This window comes from Erythrolamprus reginae, chromosome 4, assembly GCF_031021105.1.
Source record: "Erythrolamprus reginae isolate rEryReg1 chromosome 4, rEryReg1.hap1, whole genome shotgun sequence".
NCBI lineage: Eukaryota > Metazoa > Chordata > Lepidosauria > Squamata > Dipsadidae > Erythrolamprus > Erythrolamprus reginae.
The window spans coordinates 95,124,743-95,143,866 of record NC_091953.1 but is presented as its reverse complement, the minus strand read 5'-3'; the positions used below and the strand labels follow the sequence as shown (position 1 = coordinate 95,143,866).

Genomic DNA, 19,124 nt, shown 5'->3' with positions numbered 1-19,124 from the left:
ATTTAGGATGGCTCATTTTTCTGTACAAGTTACTATGGGATGCTGTTCGGGTGATAATCATGTATATCTTTTACCCAGTGTAAAATGAGATTGTGATTCAAATTTCAATAAAACCATGATAAAATTCACATAATATAAGGTAGCTTGGACGTTTTCTCAATAATAATGTTGCACCATGTGATATTCCCTCATCATTATGGTCTGATTTTCAGTTTATTATTGTATTGAAATAAGCAAAAAAGGAGACGCTTCACGCTGATTGCATGTTTTGAGATGCACAATATTAGGGCATGCAGTACCTTGGATGCAATTCAAAATTTGAATGAATCATGAAAATAACTCTTTAAAGCAGTTTCATCTTCTCTAGGATATATGATTGCCCTTGAGAATTGATGTGTGATGCTAGAGAGAAAAAAACCGGGATGGTTTTAAAGGGATGAGGATGGGTGTATCACTACAAGCTTCTTGCTGTGTTTTGGGAATTGGATCTGAAGTGCTGCACAGCCCTGATAGTTGTTGTCATTTAATTAGTACATGCTAAAATGATTTATGCCTGACAGTGTACCCAAAGGTAGCTCTAGATAGGATGGTTAATTGGAAGTAAAAAAAGGTTTTATTATACTTAATCAATAGAATTATGCCCAGATGTAAGAAAAAAAATAAGGCCATTTAGTATAAAAGTACAACCAACAATTCTCAGATACCTATTAAACTTGCCACAATTTTATAAATGGATTGTTGGTTTAAAAGCACATTCATCAGACGCAGTATTCCTTTCCTTCCGAAAAGCTCTGCCTCTTACATTCTGCTAAAGAACATTTCTTTCTGCTGGATAAAACAGATGTAGCAGACAAACTATCCAAGCTTGAAAGAAGCACTAGGAATGGAGAGCTCCTTTGCAATTACTTAAACTGCTATGTCTTTTGCTAGCTTATTTTCCCACAGGAGCCAAGCAAGCATTTATAGATTGATTTCTTCCCCCATCTCAACAATATGTTCAATAAAAACTTTGGGGCAAAAGAAAAGGGAAACTAGCAGCTGTGGCCCTGCTCCATAGTATGTCTAGATACCATGTATGGTGAAAGGGATGCTAGGATTCACATTTATGTACCTGGAAGAAAATGTGCTGAGCATGGCAGCACTACAGACCCAGCCATCCACATGAGGATTTCAGGGCAATTGTTTCTTCTTATCTCTGAAGAAGCATGCCTGAAAAAGGACGGGTGATAAAGAGGTGTAGGGTCTGATTTATGCTCCCCTTGCTTCTGAGATTGAAGTAGAAATTGAGGATCCTGGTAATTAGAGACAAAGGACCCTGCCTGTGAGTTTGGAATCAGGTGGTTCCATGCTGTGTTATATCCTCTGTAGGTTTTGAAGGAATGCCAATAAATTGATGGAGCAACCTAAGAAAACACTGGACTTATTTGCTATTGGTGGCCCAGGTTCCCATAGCATACCAGCAGGGTTCTTTGCTAATTTGAGACTTTGGGAGAAAAGAGGTCAGTTGCCTGTTTCTCTGTAGGGAGAATAGATACTTAAGTGATTTGTAATAGACCCAGAGGCATGCATGTACACACACATAGACACACTCACATCCCCTAGAGTCTAAAAAGATTAAAGAATGGCAGTGCTTAAAGTCTTGCCTGCTCAATCAGTAAATGAACACACTGTTCCCAAAATGACAGCCTCCTGAGAACTCAGTTGTTTTTTTCAGAAAGTCCACACAATCTCAAAAGTGCAAAAAATAAAGAGAAAGGAGCAGCATTGCAAGAGACGGTGCAAACCTCACAACAACCTTAACACAATCAGAGTAAAGAACACAATATCTCCCTCCTTCTGTATTCCACAGAACACTCTGAAATCGAGAAAGCTGTAGCACTAATTATCTTTTAAGAATGGTAATGAGAAGGAGAGAAAGATACAATTCTAGAGGACTCAAAGGCCACAAGATCTCACAAGGGGTAGTGGGGGAGGAAACGTTGACCAGTAAAATAAGTTCATCATAAAAGATTTCTTACCAGTTCACCACTATAGCAGCATTATTCTCTGCAATGAATGGCAGCTCCCCTTTCACTTTCAGAGTCATCAAGAAAAAAGTCCAGAAGGTTTCCTGAAGCATCTCCTAGATCTGTGTGGAGAAGCTTTCTAAGAGCAAGATATCCACAGGGAATGTGCCAGGCACTCATCCAGTTCTTAGCAGTGCTTACCAAGGCTTCTGGCCCATGCAACACTAAGGACCAAAAGAGATTCTGAGGACACAATCAGAGCTTTATCCAGGAATTACCTTTCATAGAAATTTCCTCAAGAATGCCCAGTGCTGAACGTAAAATATTTTACAGCTTTCTTTCCCTCCCCCACCCCTCCTATTTTACTTTGCAATTGTCCCAGGTTACCTCTGATCAGGTTGCACTCTCAATACAGCATGGGTCAGAAATAGTAGGACACAGATTGTAACCGAGGATTAACAAAATACAGCAATCCGATTTCACACAGGGAAAGCATTAGTCAACTAAGGATTTTCTGGTCTTTAGCAAGCTTTTGGGATGCCTGTAATCAGGATTTCTAAGATGTTATTTCCCTTTCTGAAAAATATAAAAATAACACATACAGTTTATGTGTTATTTTAGTTACAATTTCTCAGTTAGACAAAACCGTGTGTGTGTGTGTGTGTTATATTAAAGTTGAATCAGATCAGTTTTATTGTAGTCACAGACCTGTACAAAATCCTAAAAAGGAAGAAGAGAAAAGGCAAAGGATTAATTTCTCATTTTATTTTCATTTTGCTTCCCACATTCAACTCCTACATCTTCACCTTGGTCCAACTAGAGAGAACCATGAATTCAGGTTTCCCCTTGTCTGAGGTTATGAATTAAAACCTTGCTTGAAATTATGAATTAAAAACAAATAAGTTTGCACCATGGAGCTTTTAATGCAGTATCTATTGGTCCAGGTGAGAAAGATACCATCCTATCCTATGTCTGGACCCTTTTTGTGTGCTTTAAGATGTTTTAAGAAACAAAAACAAAAGTGATTTAGCCTATCTAGCAATGGATGAACACTCTTGGGCCTTCTTGCTTATTTTTGAACCATGTTGTTACAACAGAGGTGATTTTGCAAAGTTCTGAGTTATATAGGAGTTTTAGATTATTATTCCTGTAATAATTAGACTAGGTTGGCTGGGGCAAATATTTGTAGTATAGAATATGAAGATAAGTTTTTAGATTTAGTTGCTTTGTATCACAGAAGTATTGATACAGAAACAGGAAAATCCACATTATTATTATTATTGTTGTTGTTATTTTATTAGACTTGTATGCCGCCCTTCTCTGAGGACTCGGGGCGGCTCACAAAATACAGTATAATAATAATATGTGTACAAATCTAAAAGTTAAAATTCTAAATTAAAATCCCCTTATATTTAAAAAACAGTCAATTAACTCAATCACACCCACACATAACTACTATTATACTGCTTAACCTTTTCTAATCATCTACCCAAAAGTTATTTTCCATAAACTACACTTTTTAAAAACAGAATAACACCATGCAGTTCTTCATTTTAATTTGAATTAAGCATGTTTTTGTATGATTTCCCATTTTTAATGTATGTCTTCCTCAAATATATATTTCTGTGAAATTTTTCATGTTTGTTTATTTTATTTATATAACATTCAATTTCCATCAAACAGTGTGTGCTTTGGGTACAGTTGTTTTTAAACAGTCATAATTCATATACACTGTATTTGTTTTAGTATTCCTCACAATAATATTGATAACATAATAACAATGACATTTTCTTTATATTTCCTCCTTTCTAACTTCTATTTCTGTTGTCTAGCCATTGATAAAATACAGTTTCTTCTTTATCCTTATTTATTTATTAGTTATTATTGGCATTTATATGCCGCCCACTCCAAAAAGGAGTCAGAGCAGCTAACAATAATCATAAATACTAGAACAATAAAAATATAACAATAAAAGCAGCAATGCAATAAAATGTATAATATCCTAGAAACCATGCATATATACAGACATTACTAATTCTAGGCCTGCCAGAAAAGCCAGGTTTTAACGACTTTCTGGAAGACCGGTAGTGTAGAGATAGTACAGATCTCTGGGGGCAGTTGGTTCCAAAGGGTCGGAGCCACCATAAAAAGGCTCTTCCCTGAGGTTCTGCCAGGCAACATTGTTTGGCAGATGGAACCTGGAGAAGCCTGACCCTGTGGGCCTTTACTGGCAGCAGCGAGGCATGAGGCAGGAGACGGTCCTTCAAAGTGAGTGCTAATCCATCAATTTCTGTGCATTTTAATATTTTAATTACATTCTCGTCTGACAGAATCTCATCATTTTTCCATTTCTTTGTAAATACAATTCTAGCTGTGGTTAGTATATGTAAAACCAGATACATATAGTCCTTTTACCATATTTTTCCTGCAGAATGCCCAAGAATGTCTCTGGTTTCAAGTCTATGTGTTGCATTATCATTTTTTTCCCCAATCATGTATGTATTTTAATTTCATCCAATATTTTTTAGCTTTTGGGAATGTCTACCACATATAGTAATATGATCCAGATCAGGGGTAGATTCCTCCCAGTTCAGACTGGTTTGCCTGAAACAGTAGTGACCCACTGGTGATGTCATCACCGAACCAGATCAGTCGGTGCCGGTCCATGGGCTCTGCCATCTTTCTTTTGATTTTTTTAAATTTCCTTTTGAGCATGCTCAGAAGCTGAATTTTGGCATTGTGCATTCGGTTACTATCTGTTTTTTGTCTTTTTTTTTGTGACACAGAAGGAAACGAACCAGCAGCAAAGTAAATTAGAACCCACCCCTGCTTCCAAGGCCCCCCCATACCCCTTTTGGCTCTCAGGGGACTGCAGGGAGGCTTACTAGGCCCAAAAGCAGTGTGGGGGAGCCTTCAAGGGAGAAAGAAAGAAACCCTCACTGTTTGGGGATTCCCACATGATCTTCTTACATTAATAATTGTGTGTGTGTGTGTCAAGCTGATCCATTCTTTCACCTATGTGAGTACCAAGGCCTGATAATACAATTTCCAGACTGGTAGTCCAAAGCCCCCTCTTTTTTGTTATTGTTTCCTGCAACGTTTTCAAGCCTATCCTAACCAAATGTATCTTGATACTATTTTATTTAATTCTTCAAACTATTTTTCCTCCAATTTTATTAGTATTGTTTGGAATAGATATAGTAGTTTTGGTAAAATGTTCATTTTTATAGTAACTATTCTTCCTGATAATGTCAGTTTCAGATCTTTCCATTTCTCCAGGTCTAGTTTAATTTGTCTCAGCAGTTTCATATAATTATCCTCTTTAGTTGTTGCAGTTTTCTGTTAATTGTATTCCCAAGTACTGTATTTCACTTGTTCAACTTGTCAAGGATTAGTACGATCCTAGGTAATATTCAATTTAAGGTAAAAAGGTAGTGAGTATGCAAAGCAGTTATACTGCTGAGTCATAATGACTAAGCTGCAACCTGATTGGGCTAGAACAGAATAAGAAGCAATGCAACTTTGCAGTGGTGTGGATGTTCTGATTGTTGTGGTTGGTGGGTTAGTGGTGTGATGGATTGGTTTATTGTATTGTGGTTTATAGTTGTAGTAAAGTACTTTCTGTAAATAAAAGTATAAGAGAGATTCTATTTTTGCTACACTGAAGAGAAACTTCTTCAACCAGCTCCTGCTGAATTTTTATTCTTCAGTTCTTGAGTTCCTATCTCACATATTCCTGTGCCTAGCCAGTAGCTTTCAAACACAACTTGGACACAACTATATGTATATTAATACACTCTTTCCTTGTAAGATTTTTAACTAAGATCTTTGTTTTATCTCTATTTATTTTCAACTCTGCTACTTCCCCATATTCTAAGCTAATCAACACCGAATTTCTAAGAATGCCAGATTATCAATGGGCATGTTCTCAGTTTCAAAACATCTGGCTTTTCTTCCTGCTACCAAAGACCTTCTGGAGTTTTTCACAGGAAGGGAAAAAGAAAGGGAGGGAGAAAGAAGAAGGAAAGAAAGAAGGGAGGGAGGAGGAAGAAGAAGAGGGAGGGAGAGAGAGACAAGAAAGAAAGAGAAAGAAAGACAGAGAAATAGAGAAAGAAAAAGGGAAAGGAAGATAGAGGAGAGAGAGAGAAAAATGAAGAGGAAGGAAGCAGCACAAACCCTGCCACTAGATGTGGCTTCAGAAGACACTTTGAAACAGCATAGCAATTTAGGGTTGGAAGGTATCTCGGAGGTCATCTAGTCCAACCCCATGCTGCAGCACGAAGTACCCTGCCTTATCCATCTCCAACATAATATAGATCATTTGAGGTCATTATCTACCTTAGTTAATCTATTCTCCATCTCTTCTACTTTCTTATCTGTTTGCTCTGTCTTTTTTTCCACTTTCTGGATCCATTGTTTATTTTTAGTATACTGTAATTTGCTGGATATTGTCTATTTTATCTTCCATTTTTTGTTCCATCTTTTGCATTCTATCTGACATATCCTCATAATTCTTAGTTATAGCTCCTTTCCGTGATTTCTGTAAAAAATGAATCATATTTTAAATCTCTGACTGAAATGTGTTTAATTATTCATTCTGCAACATGGTGTCTATAGAGTGCTGATTCACTGGACTTGCTGCTGATGGCGCTGCTGATGGGATTTTCCTCCCTGTTTTACTTGAGCTTATATTGCTTGTCATTTTGATCATTTGAAAAAAATCAAATATTTTAAATATAAGGAGTTGGGGAGCCCTTGCAGAGTAGTACCGAGGATTTTAACACATTTTTCGCTGATAAAATCGCCTGGATCCGAGCGGACCTCGACTCCAATTGTGAAACAGAGTCGACTGACAATGAGTCAGTCGAGGTGACTGGGGCTAAACGTTTTTGTCCATCTGTCTGGGAGGAGTTTGACTTGATGACACCTGATGAAGTGGACAAGGCCATTGGAGCTGTGAGTTCCGCCACCTGTCTACTGGATCCGTGTCCCTCTTGGCTGGTTTTGGCCAGTCGAGGGGTGACACGGAGCTGGGTCCAGGAGATTGTCAATGCCTCCTTGGGGAGGGGGTCCTTTCCGCCCCTTTATAAGGAGGCGGTTTTGCGCCCCCTCCTCAAGAAGCCTTCCCTGGACCCAGCCGTGCTTAATAACTACCGTCCAGTCTCCAACCTTCCCTTCATGGGGAAGGTTGTTGAGAAGGTGGTGGCACTTCAACTCCAGCGGTCCTTGGATGAAGCCGATTATCTAGGTCCTCAGCAGTCTGGATTCAGGCCCGGCTACAGCACGAAAACTGCTTTGGTCGCGTTGATGGATGATCTCTGGCGGGCCCGGGACAGGGGCCTGTCCTCTGTCCTGGTGCTCCTTGACCTCTCAGCAGCTTTCGATACCATTGACCATGGTATCCTTCTGGGCCGGCTGGAGAGGTTGGGAGTGGGAGGCACTGTTCTTCAGTGGTTCTCCTCCTACCTCTCCGGTCGGTCGCAGTCGGTGTTAGTGGGGGGTCAGAGGTCGACCCCGAGGTTTCTCCCTTGTGGGGTGCCTCAGGGGTCGGTCCTCTCCCCCCTGCTATTTAATATCTACATGAAACCGCTGGGCGACATCATCCAAGGGCATGGGGTGAGGTATCATCAATATGCCGATGATACCCAGTTGTACATCTCCACCCTATGTCCAGTCAACGAAGCAGTGGAAGTGATGTGCCGGTGCCTGGAGGCTGTTGGGGCCTGGATGGGTGTCAACAAACTCAAGCTCAACCCAGACAAGATGGTGTGGCTGTGGGTTTTGCCTTCCAAGGACAATTCTATCTGTCCGTCCATTACCCTGGGGGGGGAATTATTGACCCCCTCAGAGAGGGTCCGCAACTTGGGCGTCCTCCTCGATCCACAGCTCACATTAGAAAAACACCTTTCAGCTGTGGCAAGGGGGGCGTTTGCCCAGGTTCACCTGGTGCACCAGTTGCGGCCCTATTTGGACCGGGAGTCATTGCTCACAGTCACTCATGCACTCATCACCTCGAGGCTCGACTACTGTAACGCTCTCTACATGGGGCTACCTTTGAAAAGTGTTCGGAAACTTCAGATCGTGCAGCATGCAGCTGCGAGAGCAATTATGAGCTTCTCCAAGTATGCCCATATCACTCCAACACTCCGCAGTCTGCATTGGTTGCCGATCAGTTTCCGGTCACAATTCAAAGTGTTGGTTATGACCTATAAAGCCCTTCATGGCACCGGACCAGAATATCTTTGGGACCGCCTCCTGCCGCACGAATCCCAGCGACCGGTTAGGTCCCACAGAGTTGGCCTTCTCCAGGTCCCGTCGACTAAACAATGTCGTCTGGCGGGACCCAGGGGAAGAGCCTTCTCTGTGGGGGGGGCGACCCTCTGGAACCAGCTCCCCCCTGAGATTAGGATTGCCCCCACCCTCCCTGCCTTTCGTAAACTCCTTAAGACCCACCTCTGCCGTCAGGCATGGGGGAACTAAAACACCTCCCCCTTGCCCATGTTGTTTGTTGATTGATTGACTGTGTGGCTGTTTTTTATATATACTGTTTTTATGAGATTACTAATTTTAAATTGTAATTAGATTGGTGGGCATTGGATTTGGTATTATGTACTGTGCTGTTTTTTTATTATTGTTGTGAGCCGCCCCGAGTTTGCGGAGAGGGGCGGCATATAAATCCAATAAATCTAATCTAATCTATTTAACAAAAACAACCCATCAGTAACTCAACAATCATTAACATTGTAAATCAAACACAGTGATACTCCACTATATCCAACTTATAAGATATATGTGATACAGTCCAACAATCTTCTTTCTTTATCCCAGTTCTTATTTCAAGCCTCAAATCACTTCTTGCTTTTATGTACTGTATTTCACATGTCCAAAAAATCCATAATCCAAGTTCTCTTCAACAAGATTTGTTTTCTTTCTTCTTTTTTAATAATTTATATATTATAGTCCATAAAGTTATGAGTTATAATCCACGAAGGATCACATAATCCACGAGGAGTCACCAAATTGTAATCCACAAAAGTCCACCAAGACCCCAAAATTATATCCAACAAGTTATAAATCCCCAAGGAGAAAATTTAAAGGCTGAAGTATAAAAATCTCTATCTTATAAGCAACCTCTATTATTTCCCAGTTCCAGTTGCTAAATTGCTAAAAATCTATATCCAGTCAAGGAACTACAATGTTTACAATTTACACTGTTTGCACTCTCTTTCTCTATAATTCTCTCTATGAATAATTCCCAGGTGCAGGCAGCTTGTCTAAGTCTTGTGACAAGCTTGTAACAATGTTTTCCAATAAGCTGCCCAAGGTCAATTATTGTTCATACTTCTTTTTCTTCTGTTTCTCCACTTTCCCTGTTGCTTTTTTCTGGCCAGTAGATGTCACTGTTGCTCTAATTCTCTTCTGCTCCTCCTTTAACTTTCTTTCACATACTGCCTTTAAAGGTTCCAGAGCCCATGTTTTATATCCCAAATAAAGTTTTAGTTCAGCTGTAGCCAATTAATATAATCCTTAGGTTAACCAATCATTTTCCTCTTAACATTATATCTTCAAATTTTGCAAATACTGTAGTTTAATGTTCTTGTTTGGATCTATTTCAGCTTTATGCTTATTTGCCACTATTTCAAGGGGTGGGAGGTCAACAAAACTACCTCCTTCTTTTTCAGCCCCACTATCACTCAGCCAGTTTTAAAAAGGGCAATTTTGACACAAGTTAGAAAATTCTCACCCAGCCACCACACTGTTCTTTTTCAATCTTTCCTCATTCTTCTCTGTTCAGGCTGTCTGTCATAGCCTTGGATGGCTCGCGATGGCCGTCTTTTCCTCCCTGCTGGATAGAGGGATTCCCCTGGATCAAAGAAGGAGTTAGTGATCTCCTTGTGATCAACAAGGGTCTCTTCTCTTCTTCACCACCCCTCCATGTTTGCTTAGATCCCTTAGAACCTTCTGGAAGGAGAATTCGGCAAACTTCCATAGAGCCCTATAGAAGAGTCATCGTATCGCTGTGATGTCAGCTCCATCTCCATTTTTTTAAAAAAGTACCAATTCCTGCTAAGGTGCACGTTTTGTGGGATCCTTTTTTATCTTATTAAAATTTGAATGTATGTTTGTCATCAGGGATTTTTTTTAACATTTTTTATATTTTTACATTTTTACATAGATATATATAGTTCTTTTTGCCAAAACATTTCTGTTTTGTTAAAGAGGCAGCTTTTATCCAAATGTACTTAAAATTTAGGTTTCTAATGCTGTTGTGGAGATATTACAGTGATCCCTCTATTATCGCGAGGGTTCCGTTCCAAAACCCCTCGCGATAATCGATTTTTCGCGATGTAGGGTTGCGGAAGTAAAAACACCATCTGCGCATGCGCGCCCTTTTTTCTATGGCCGCACATGCGTAGATGGTGGAGTTTGCGTTCCCCGCCGCCCACGCAAAGGGGAAACCCCAATTCGGCTCCTCGCTGCTGCTGCGCTACCGAGCAGATCAGCTGCTGGGCGGCCGAAGGAACCTTCCCTGGGTCTTCCCCCTCTTGCTGGCGGGCGAGCGGCGGGCATCAGCGAGGAGCCGGGGTTTCCCCTTTGCGTGGGTGGCCGGGAAGACCCAGGTTGGGGGTTCGGGGGGGGTGCTGGGAAGCCCCCCAGGCCGGCTGCGACCTTTTAAAACAGCCGCGCCGCTTCCCAGCTGAGTCCCGAAGCCAAACCCGGAAGTGGTTTTTTTTTTTTTAAATTAATTTTTTTTAAAAATCGCGATATAGCGTTTCGCGAAGATCGAGATCGCGAAACTCGAGGGATCACTGTACATAGTTTTCCATCATAATATCCAGAATTTGTTGTGTCATATTGTTCATGTTGAGTCCCACTTAATACCCAGCCATGGCTGGTCAGAGATGAAGAATAGAATGGAATGGAACAGAACAGAATAGAATAGAATTCTTTATTGGCTAAGTGTGATTGGGCACACAAGGAATTTGTCTTGGTGCATATGCTCTCAGTGTACATAAAGATATATTTGTCAAGAATTATGTGGTACAACACTTAATGATAGTCATAGGGGTCAAATAAGCAATGAAGAAACAATCAATATTAATAAAAAATTTAGGATACAAGCAACAAGTTACTGGCACAGGACAATGACCTTGAATTGTCTTCCTACCTGTTTGTTGAAGCTCAATCTGGGAAGAAAGAGTGTCACCTGAGTTTCAGCAAACATTGTGTACTTGGGAATATGATGTCTGTTTTATACAGTAAATTGTGGGGCTGTGCAAGTGTTTTTAAAAAATTGCATCACAAAACACAAAAGCACTTTAAAGATCATTAAAGCAACTGCATCTTTGTTCCAGATTTGCATGTTGCTGCTTCCAGATGTATCTATATGCAAAGCAAAGGGACTGCTTTAATGATTTAATCCTTTTAATAAAGGGTTCATTTGGGCAGATGTGAACATTGCTTTCTCCCATCCTCAAGGCAGGTTGAAAGTATATTGGTATTTAAAATATGGTCTTCATAGTATTGCTCTTACCATGTTAAGTATAAGCTGCCATCATCTAATGAGGTAGTTACTGATGCTGCTATTCGGGGCTGTGAAAGTGCTTTTATGCCTCAGTTGTACAAAAACAGACTGTGTAGAAAAACAGACTTGGTATCAATCACCAGATGGCAACATGTTGAATGACTGAAACTAATTCTCATACTGCAGCCACTATGACCCTGCTCACCCTTCCTTTCCATTATGCCAGCTCTTGGTGATGCAGGAATACAAACAGGATCCAAACCCATAAGTAATTAATACTAGTACATTTATTATAAGGTTACAGCACCAGAATCCGAGAACCCAGATGATTGAGGGCAATATGCTGACTTTGTAAACCGCTTGAAAGCACTGTGAAACAGTATATAAGATTTAAGTGCTATTGTTGTCTTGAAAACTTGAAGGCACTCCTCTATTCTCCTATCTCTCCAGAGAATTAGGGAATCCCCTGAAATACTTTCTCCACTTTCCCACTCCTTTGGACTTTGGTCTTTTTTTATCACAGTTGCCTAGGCAGCAGCTCTTCATTCTGTCTCCGAAAATTATTTTCCCAGCCTATTGTAACACGGCTACTTTTGATGGAGACAACTAAGTCAAGGAAACCTTACCCAAAGGCAGAAGCCAAATCTGAAGGCCTTTGCTTTATTTATACAGTCAATACCCTGTTTCCCCCATAATAAGACATACCCTGATAATAAACCTAATTGGGCTTTTGATTGCATGGCAATAAGGCCAAGTGCTTATTTCAGGGTTCAAAAAAAATATAAGACAGGGTCTTATTTTGGGAGAAACATGGTACATGAGAGGCACAATAGTTTTGGGGGGAAAACTTATCAGGCAAGGTTCCACTTTCTCCAGCAGCCAAAGCAATAGCAACTATGGAGGAACAGACTATCACAGCTGGCTGTGAAAAGGTGGTTGAAGCCCAAGAGATTGCTGCTCCACCAAAGATGGAGGGAAGAGAATGAGAAAAAAAATCTCTTGTGTAAATATTCTTTTGGACCAAAGATTTCTCTTGTGTCAAAAAGAATATTTACGAAAGAGATTTCCCCCCCCTCATTCTCTTTCCTTCTGCTTTTCATGGCACTCTTAAAATATTTGCCCAGTTTTAGTAAATCATAGCATTTCCTTGCCTCTGTTGGATGTAGATTAAAAAATATGGGATTAATCTGGTCTACTAAAACTTGCACATAAGAACAAGTTTCTAAATAGTTAGCTTCCTTTATCACTGGTCCTCAATAGCCGCTTGCATTCCATGTGGCTATACAATTATAAGAGAAAGAGCCTTTCCCTAGAATTGTCATGTTTCTCAAATGGGTGCCCTTGAAATGATTTCTTGGGGCAGTACCTCTGCAGGGAGTCTCAATATGTAGTGTCACTAACACAATGGTCTTCTGCCCCATGCAGAGAGACCTTGGCAGCACTGATTGGCTTGCTGGCTAGGAATGTGCTACAGTAGTGTAAAGACTCTCCATGAGCTATGTTGTCTTCCATCATAAAGAATCCATATGGCATCTTCATTTAATGGAAAAATTCTTTTGTGAAAGCCTTTCCCGCAGCCTTAGCAGTGGCCTGTTACATGCAGGCTGACAAAGGCTACAGAAGTCAGTGTTCTCTTTGACAAATGTGCAAGAAGCAAGTCAGAGTCCCTGCTCTGGATTATTTAAGAAGCTTGGATACAAGGTCTGTGATCTCAAGGCTTAGCAATAAGATCAGGTATGGAGGTTTACCTTTTGGGAGAAAAGAAACGGATCTTGTGAATCAATCTCCAGCTTAGTGGCTGGTGAATAGCATCTTCAAATCAACATTCTGTTTGGAATATTCTAGGACTGCTCAAGTGGCTTGTGGAATAGCTACTTAAATGGAAGGCGTTAATAATTCTGGTTTTTTTCCCTTGCTAAGATATATCTTTATTTTCTCCTACCTAGGGGAATACACTATAATGAGGGCGCATTTTCATCTGAAAAGGAAGATTGGTTATTTTGTCATCCAGACTTACCTTCCCTGCATTATGACAGTAATCTTATCACAAGTATCATTTTGGTTAAATAGAGAATCTGTCCCTGCTCGAACAGTCTTTGGTAAGTACTCTCCTTCATCCTTAAAAGATCCTTTATTCTGGGATTTCCAAATCTAATTTCCTTTGCAAGAGAATGCAGGGGGAATCTCTCAAGAAAGTGGCAATGCTTAATTCTTCCTGACAGTAAATTCCCCCTGCACCTATACCCAATCCAAGCACTTTATCACTTCTTTCTTCTCCCTCCTCCAAGGAAGATACAAAATAAAAAGTAATTTTAGGTACTGTGAACCAATTCATGTTTGGTACTTTATCCACTTTTCTTTTTCTTTAAAAAAATTGAAGCTTAGAACAACCTAGGTGTTGCAGAATAGAATAGAATTGAGTATTGCTGGAGAGCCAGTAGAAAGGTAGCCTATATCAATTAGTTTATGGTCTGATGGTTTCCTGAGAAACCCAGCTACCAATAAGACCAAATTCCAATTGGTATACAATTTAACAACCAGAACTGTCAGCCAGATGGCAGATAGGAAACACAATCTGATGAGCTAATTCTACTTTATTGTAAGGCTACCTTAACAGAACCTTGTAAGTCTGAAAGTACAATTCCTCTCCCATTTCCTTACACCCGAGAAATTAGTGAGGGTCTCTTCTGAGTTTCCCCCACGTACACTATCCACCTGAGGTATATGCTGTCATTCCCACATACTATTACAGGAGTAATAATTCAACATTCAATTATGCAAGGTTATTTACTTATTTATTTATTTTATTTTATTTATTTGCATTTATATGCCGCTCACTCCCAAACAGACTGTGAGCGGCCAACAACAGTTATAAATACAATACAAGTAAAAGAGCAAGTAATCTCCTCCCCTCTGTAGTCTCTTTTGTCCAGTTAACTGTCTACAGATCACCTGGGTCAGTCTTTTCCAGGTAAGTGCCCTCCAGTTATATTGGAGCATATAGCAGTATTTCCAGTTTCTTTTTCCCATGTGACTGCACCTATTTAGATATAATACGCTGCCTCTTCTTAGATACTTTAAGCAAGCCATCTAATCCTTCCTGGAGATAGGTTAGTATGGAATAGCAAGCATAAGAAACAGACAGTGTACACACTTAAAGCTATTTTTATTACAGTATACCGTGTTGCCCCGAAAGTAAGACAGTGTCTTACTTTCTTTTTACCCCCCAAAGCCCCACTACGTCTTACTTTCGGGGTATGTGTTACATTGGAAAAAAATTGAAAGGGTCGCGTTCCCGAAGGCATCTCCCCAGAGTCCAGAAGGGCAGCCGCGGGACAGGAGCCTCGTGAGCCCTTTTCCAAGTTCAACCTCAGGGCTCCAAGCGGCGTGCACGCGTGGAGCCACAGACGCGTGTCGGGGAAGCGTGTGACTGGAGGGGAGGAGCCGCTCTGCGCAGTTGGGCAGCCCCACCTGCCTGCCGGAAAGGAGGCGGGCGAAGGAGGGCGCAGCTCCGGCCGCTTGCCTTGGAGCTGGTCGGCCTCGCTGGCCGCTTGCAGCCGAGCCTCGTCAGGACTCGGTTGCTGGGACGAGCGCCTTCGCTGCAAGCCGCCGCCTGCTCGGCTCGCTTCGGACCAGCGCCGTCCTTCGCTTTGCCAAGCCGGGGAAGAGGCGGTGGCGCCGCGCCGAAGGCGAGGGGCGCACGGGGAGCTTGGAAGCAACGTCATCGGGCTCCCCCACCCGGCAATACCCCCGTGTTTCCCCGAAAGTAAGACATATGTCTTACTTTCAGGGTACGGCTATGTCTTACAATCGGGGGTGTCTTACTATCGGGGAAACAGGGTAGTAATAGCAGTAGATAGTAATACTCTCATGTCTGAGTATGTTTCTCTCCTCCTTTGCTTTATCTTCATGTTTATTACAGAGGAGTATGTCTGGGGGGGGGGGGGTGTTCAAATTAGTTTCTTGGAATTGACTTAAATCATGTGTGTTGTCTTGATAGTGGATCTTTCCACTGTCTTTCAAGGTTATTCCCTGCGCTACCTGCAAATTCACTTTAAAAGTGAGCCATCTGAAAAAGTTTTACACATTACACATTTTAAGTAACAGTGAAGCAAGGTGGTTTATTGGCTTAATGACACTGGAGATGGTCTTTACTCCAGTGGTTCAAGTCTTAGCACTCGTGGTGGGGTGAGCCCACCTAGCAATTTGAAAGAATTTTCTATGTGAATAGATAAATAGGTTACCACTTCAGTTGGAAAACAAGTCGGCGCTCCACGCAGACAGTTAGAATCCCATCATCTCTGGATCTTCCCAGTTGTGATTCTGTGGCTTTGGTGAAGAAAGAAGCTCCTGGATAACATTGCAGGAAAGCTGCTTGTCTTTCTTTCTTGTGCAAAATGTGATGCACTTTGGAAAGCACGTGAGTGTGAACCAGACAGGGCTAACTGGTAGTTAGGCAGCCAAACTACTACTCTGTATTAGTTAGACATCGCCATATGCTAAATAAATAATAAATAAATTCATTAAGTAACTTATGTCTTTCTCTCTTTCTCTTTTTTAAAGGTGTGACTACAGTTCTTACAATGACGACTTTAAGCATCAGTGCCCGTAACTCTCTACCCAAAGTGGCTTATGCTACTGCGATGGATTGGTTTATCGCTGTGTGCTACGCCTTTGTCTTTTCTGCCCTGATTGAATTTGCCACAGTCAATTATTTTACCAAAAGAAGCTGGGCCTGGGATGGCAAAAAAGCTTTGGAGGCAGCAAAAAAGAAGGTGACTAATTACGCAACTTCTTGAAGAAGTAAATTAATAAATATCGGGAGGGGGGGGGAGATGTCACAAATTTTCTAGACTTCCTGATTGGGTTTTTTTCCTCCATAACCTGTGGGTATTTACATTCTTCTAATGCCTCTTTCTCAGTTATGAGTTGTCCTCATTATTATATAATGCAATTAACTAAACATATCTGCTATACTTAATGCTTCCACTTTGGCTACTAGTAACAGATGTATATTTACATATATACCATAAACCATAAGAAGTAAAGAGTTAAAACAAAACAGGCCGTACAGTTGCAAGAAAAGTCCTTAAAGGATTTTATGATAGGCACACACAATCCTTTGGAAAAGAAAAAACAGGAAGACAAAAGCAAGGGAAAAGTGAAGTTCTTATGGAGTTGAGGACTAAGAGACTCAACCCAAATGTTTAATAAGAGCAATAGAAGCTGCAGTAGCATAACAGATGCTCTGGAAGAAGGTTCCATGCTTAATGGATGATGAGAAATAACTTTCTTTATTCTTTCTGGATTTAAATGCTAAGGTAAATCATTCACCCCCAACCTGATTCTCAAAAAGAATTTAACTGTGTATTAAGAGGCTCCTTTAGATGTAATTAGAATGGTGATGCTTCCATCACTACTCCTCCATGTAAAAATGATGTCTTTATGAAACTATTCTTAAAGGCTGAGCCACATCATGCTTGCAGAATGGGAAAAAAAATTATTCTATTTTTCAGAGTATAAGATGCAATTTTTTTACCCACCCACTCCAAAAGAGGGTGAAAATGTGGGCGCGTCTTATACACTGAATGTAGCCCCACCCTTTGGCCTCTGTCTCTCAGCAATTTACCTCCTTGCAGCAAACAGTGCAGAGCCTGATTAGCACAAGCAACTGGTTTTCAACCTCCCGACCCACAGCTGATTTATTTTCTTGTACTAATGAGACTGTTGAAACTAGATGCAAGGAGGTAAATCAATAATTAGAATAGAATAGAATAGAATTTTTATTGGCCAAGTGTGATTGGACACACAAGGAATTTGTCTTGGTGCATATGCTCTCAACGTACATAAAATAAAATATACATTTGTCAAGAATCATGTGGTACAACACTTAATGATTGTCATAGGGGTCAAATAAGCAATGAAGAAGCAATATTAATAAAAATCTTAGGATATACGCAACAAGTTACAGTCATACAGTCAACATGGGAGGAAATGGGTGATAGGAATGATGAGAAAAACTAGTAGAATAGAAGTGCAGATTTAGTAGAAAGTCTGACAGTTTTGAGGGAATTATTTGTTTAGTAGAGTGATGGCGTTCGGGAAAAAACTGTTCTTGTGTCTAGTTGTCTATTATATAGAATGGTCAAAATATTAGACTTATTTTTAAAGACTGTTTTATTATTGTTCTAGACAACTGAACAAAATTAAGAAGCCTTTTAAAATAAATGCTTGATCTAAAGAGGCGCAGCACTATTGTATCTTCTTTTAAACAGCAGAGAATAATGTATACTTCCAGAAACCCACATCAATTTTAAAGATCTGTAAAAGTATACTCTGAAATGTAACAGTGCCCTGTTTTAGTATTAAGATAAGGCAGCTTAGTTAAACCCTGGCTTAGTCATGTTTGGAGTGGGTCTATTTAAATAATTGGGAGGAGTTAGTGTGGCTACATTAAAGAAAACTTTCTGGAATTACATTGCACCTATGTTTTTGCTGTTTCTATGGGTCAGGCACACATGCATCTCTGCTGTTTGCTGGGAGGCAGAGGCAGATTTTTTCTCCTTGTTTTTCTCCCCCCCAAAAAAGGTTAATCTTATACTCCGGTGCATCTTATACTCTGAAAAATACAGTACCCATTTAATAAACTAGTTTGCTGTAAATGACAGTGATAATAATCCAATGAATATTCTGTTATACATAGTATAACCAGAGATTGTGGAGACTGTGTATAAAATGTCATTTTTAATGACCCAAGCATTTCTTTTTTTTTAAAAAAAATAAGTTTTCCAATGTTGTTGTTGCATTTGTGTGTGTTTCAGAAAAAAGAACGTGAATTAATGGCAAATAAAGCCATAAACAGCTATGCTGCTGGAAAGATGACACCCACGTTAAGCATACCAAAGGACTCTACCCCTTCAGTCATCTCCAACTCTGTTTCTTCTCCAGCCATACCCATTGAGAAACCAGCTGAAAACAAAAAGACGTATAACAGCATCAGTAAGATTGACAAAATGTCTCGAATAGTTTTCCCGGTCTTGTTTGGAACATTCAATTTAGTTTATTGGGCCACATATTTGAACAGGGAACCTGTTATTAAAGGTGCTGCTTCTTCAAAATAAACAGAAGGACTTCCAGATCAAGTGTTAGCCATACTTGCAAAAACAAATGCTACCAAGGAGAATTTGAGGTTCCAAAAGATTTTTGACCTTTGGGCAATATTCTTCAGGAAGTTTTTGCATGTTTAACAATATGTACAAAATTATTCTTGCCTTGATTATTTCTACATGTAACCTCAGATGTTTGTGACAATGACAAAAATGGCAGCAGACACTAATCTTTTTAGGACAACAGAAGACTTGGAACATAGTTTCTATGCTGCTGGGTATCCTGCATTGATAGTTTACAAATGAAATAGGGTATATTTTTTAAACTGTTTGGGCATATAACATATCTGCCATTTTTTTATATTTCGAATGTACATTCATGCACATAGTGGGACTGTGAACTTTGCAACCTGCGGAGGTATTCTTACAGCTGGAACACTCTAGCTCATAGTCATGCTGAATGCACATGAAGTGGATTAACAGCAC

The 19,124-nt window shown here is 40.3% G+C and overlaps 1 protein-coding gene across 1 annotated transcript in view; it reads left to right on the top strand.

Moving 5' to 3' along the window:
• The window catches only part of GABRA5 (gamma-aminobutyric acid type A receptor subunit alpha5), a 98,965-nt gene extending 80,312 nt beyond the window's left edge, over nucleotides 1-18,653 (top strand). Inside the window, exons 7-9 of the mRNA XM_070751822.1 lie at nucleotides 13,479-13,631; nucleotides 16,096-16,307; nucleotides 18,354-18,653. Of these exons, the coding sequence (XP_070607923.1) occupies nucleotides 13,479-13,631; nucleotides 16,096-16,307; nucleotides 18,354-18,653 (665 nt within the window). The remainder of the gene's footprint in view (nucleotides 1-13,478; nucleotides 13,632-16,095; nucleotides 16,308-18,353) is intronic.
• The last annotated feature ends 471 nt before the right edge of the window (nucleotides 18,654-19,124 follow it).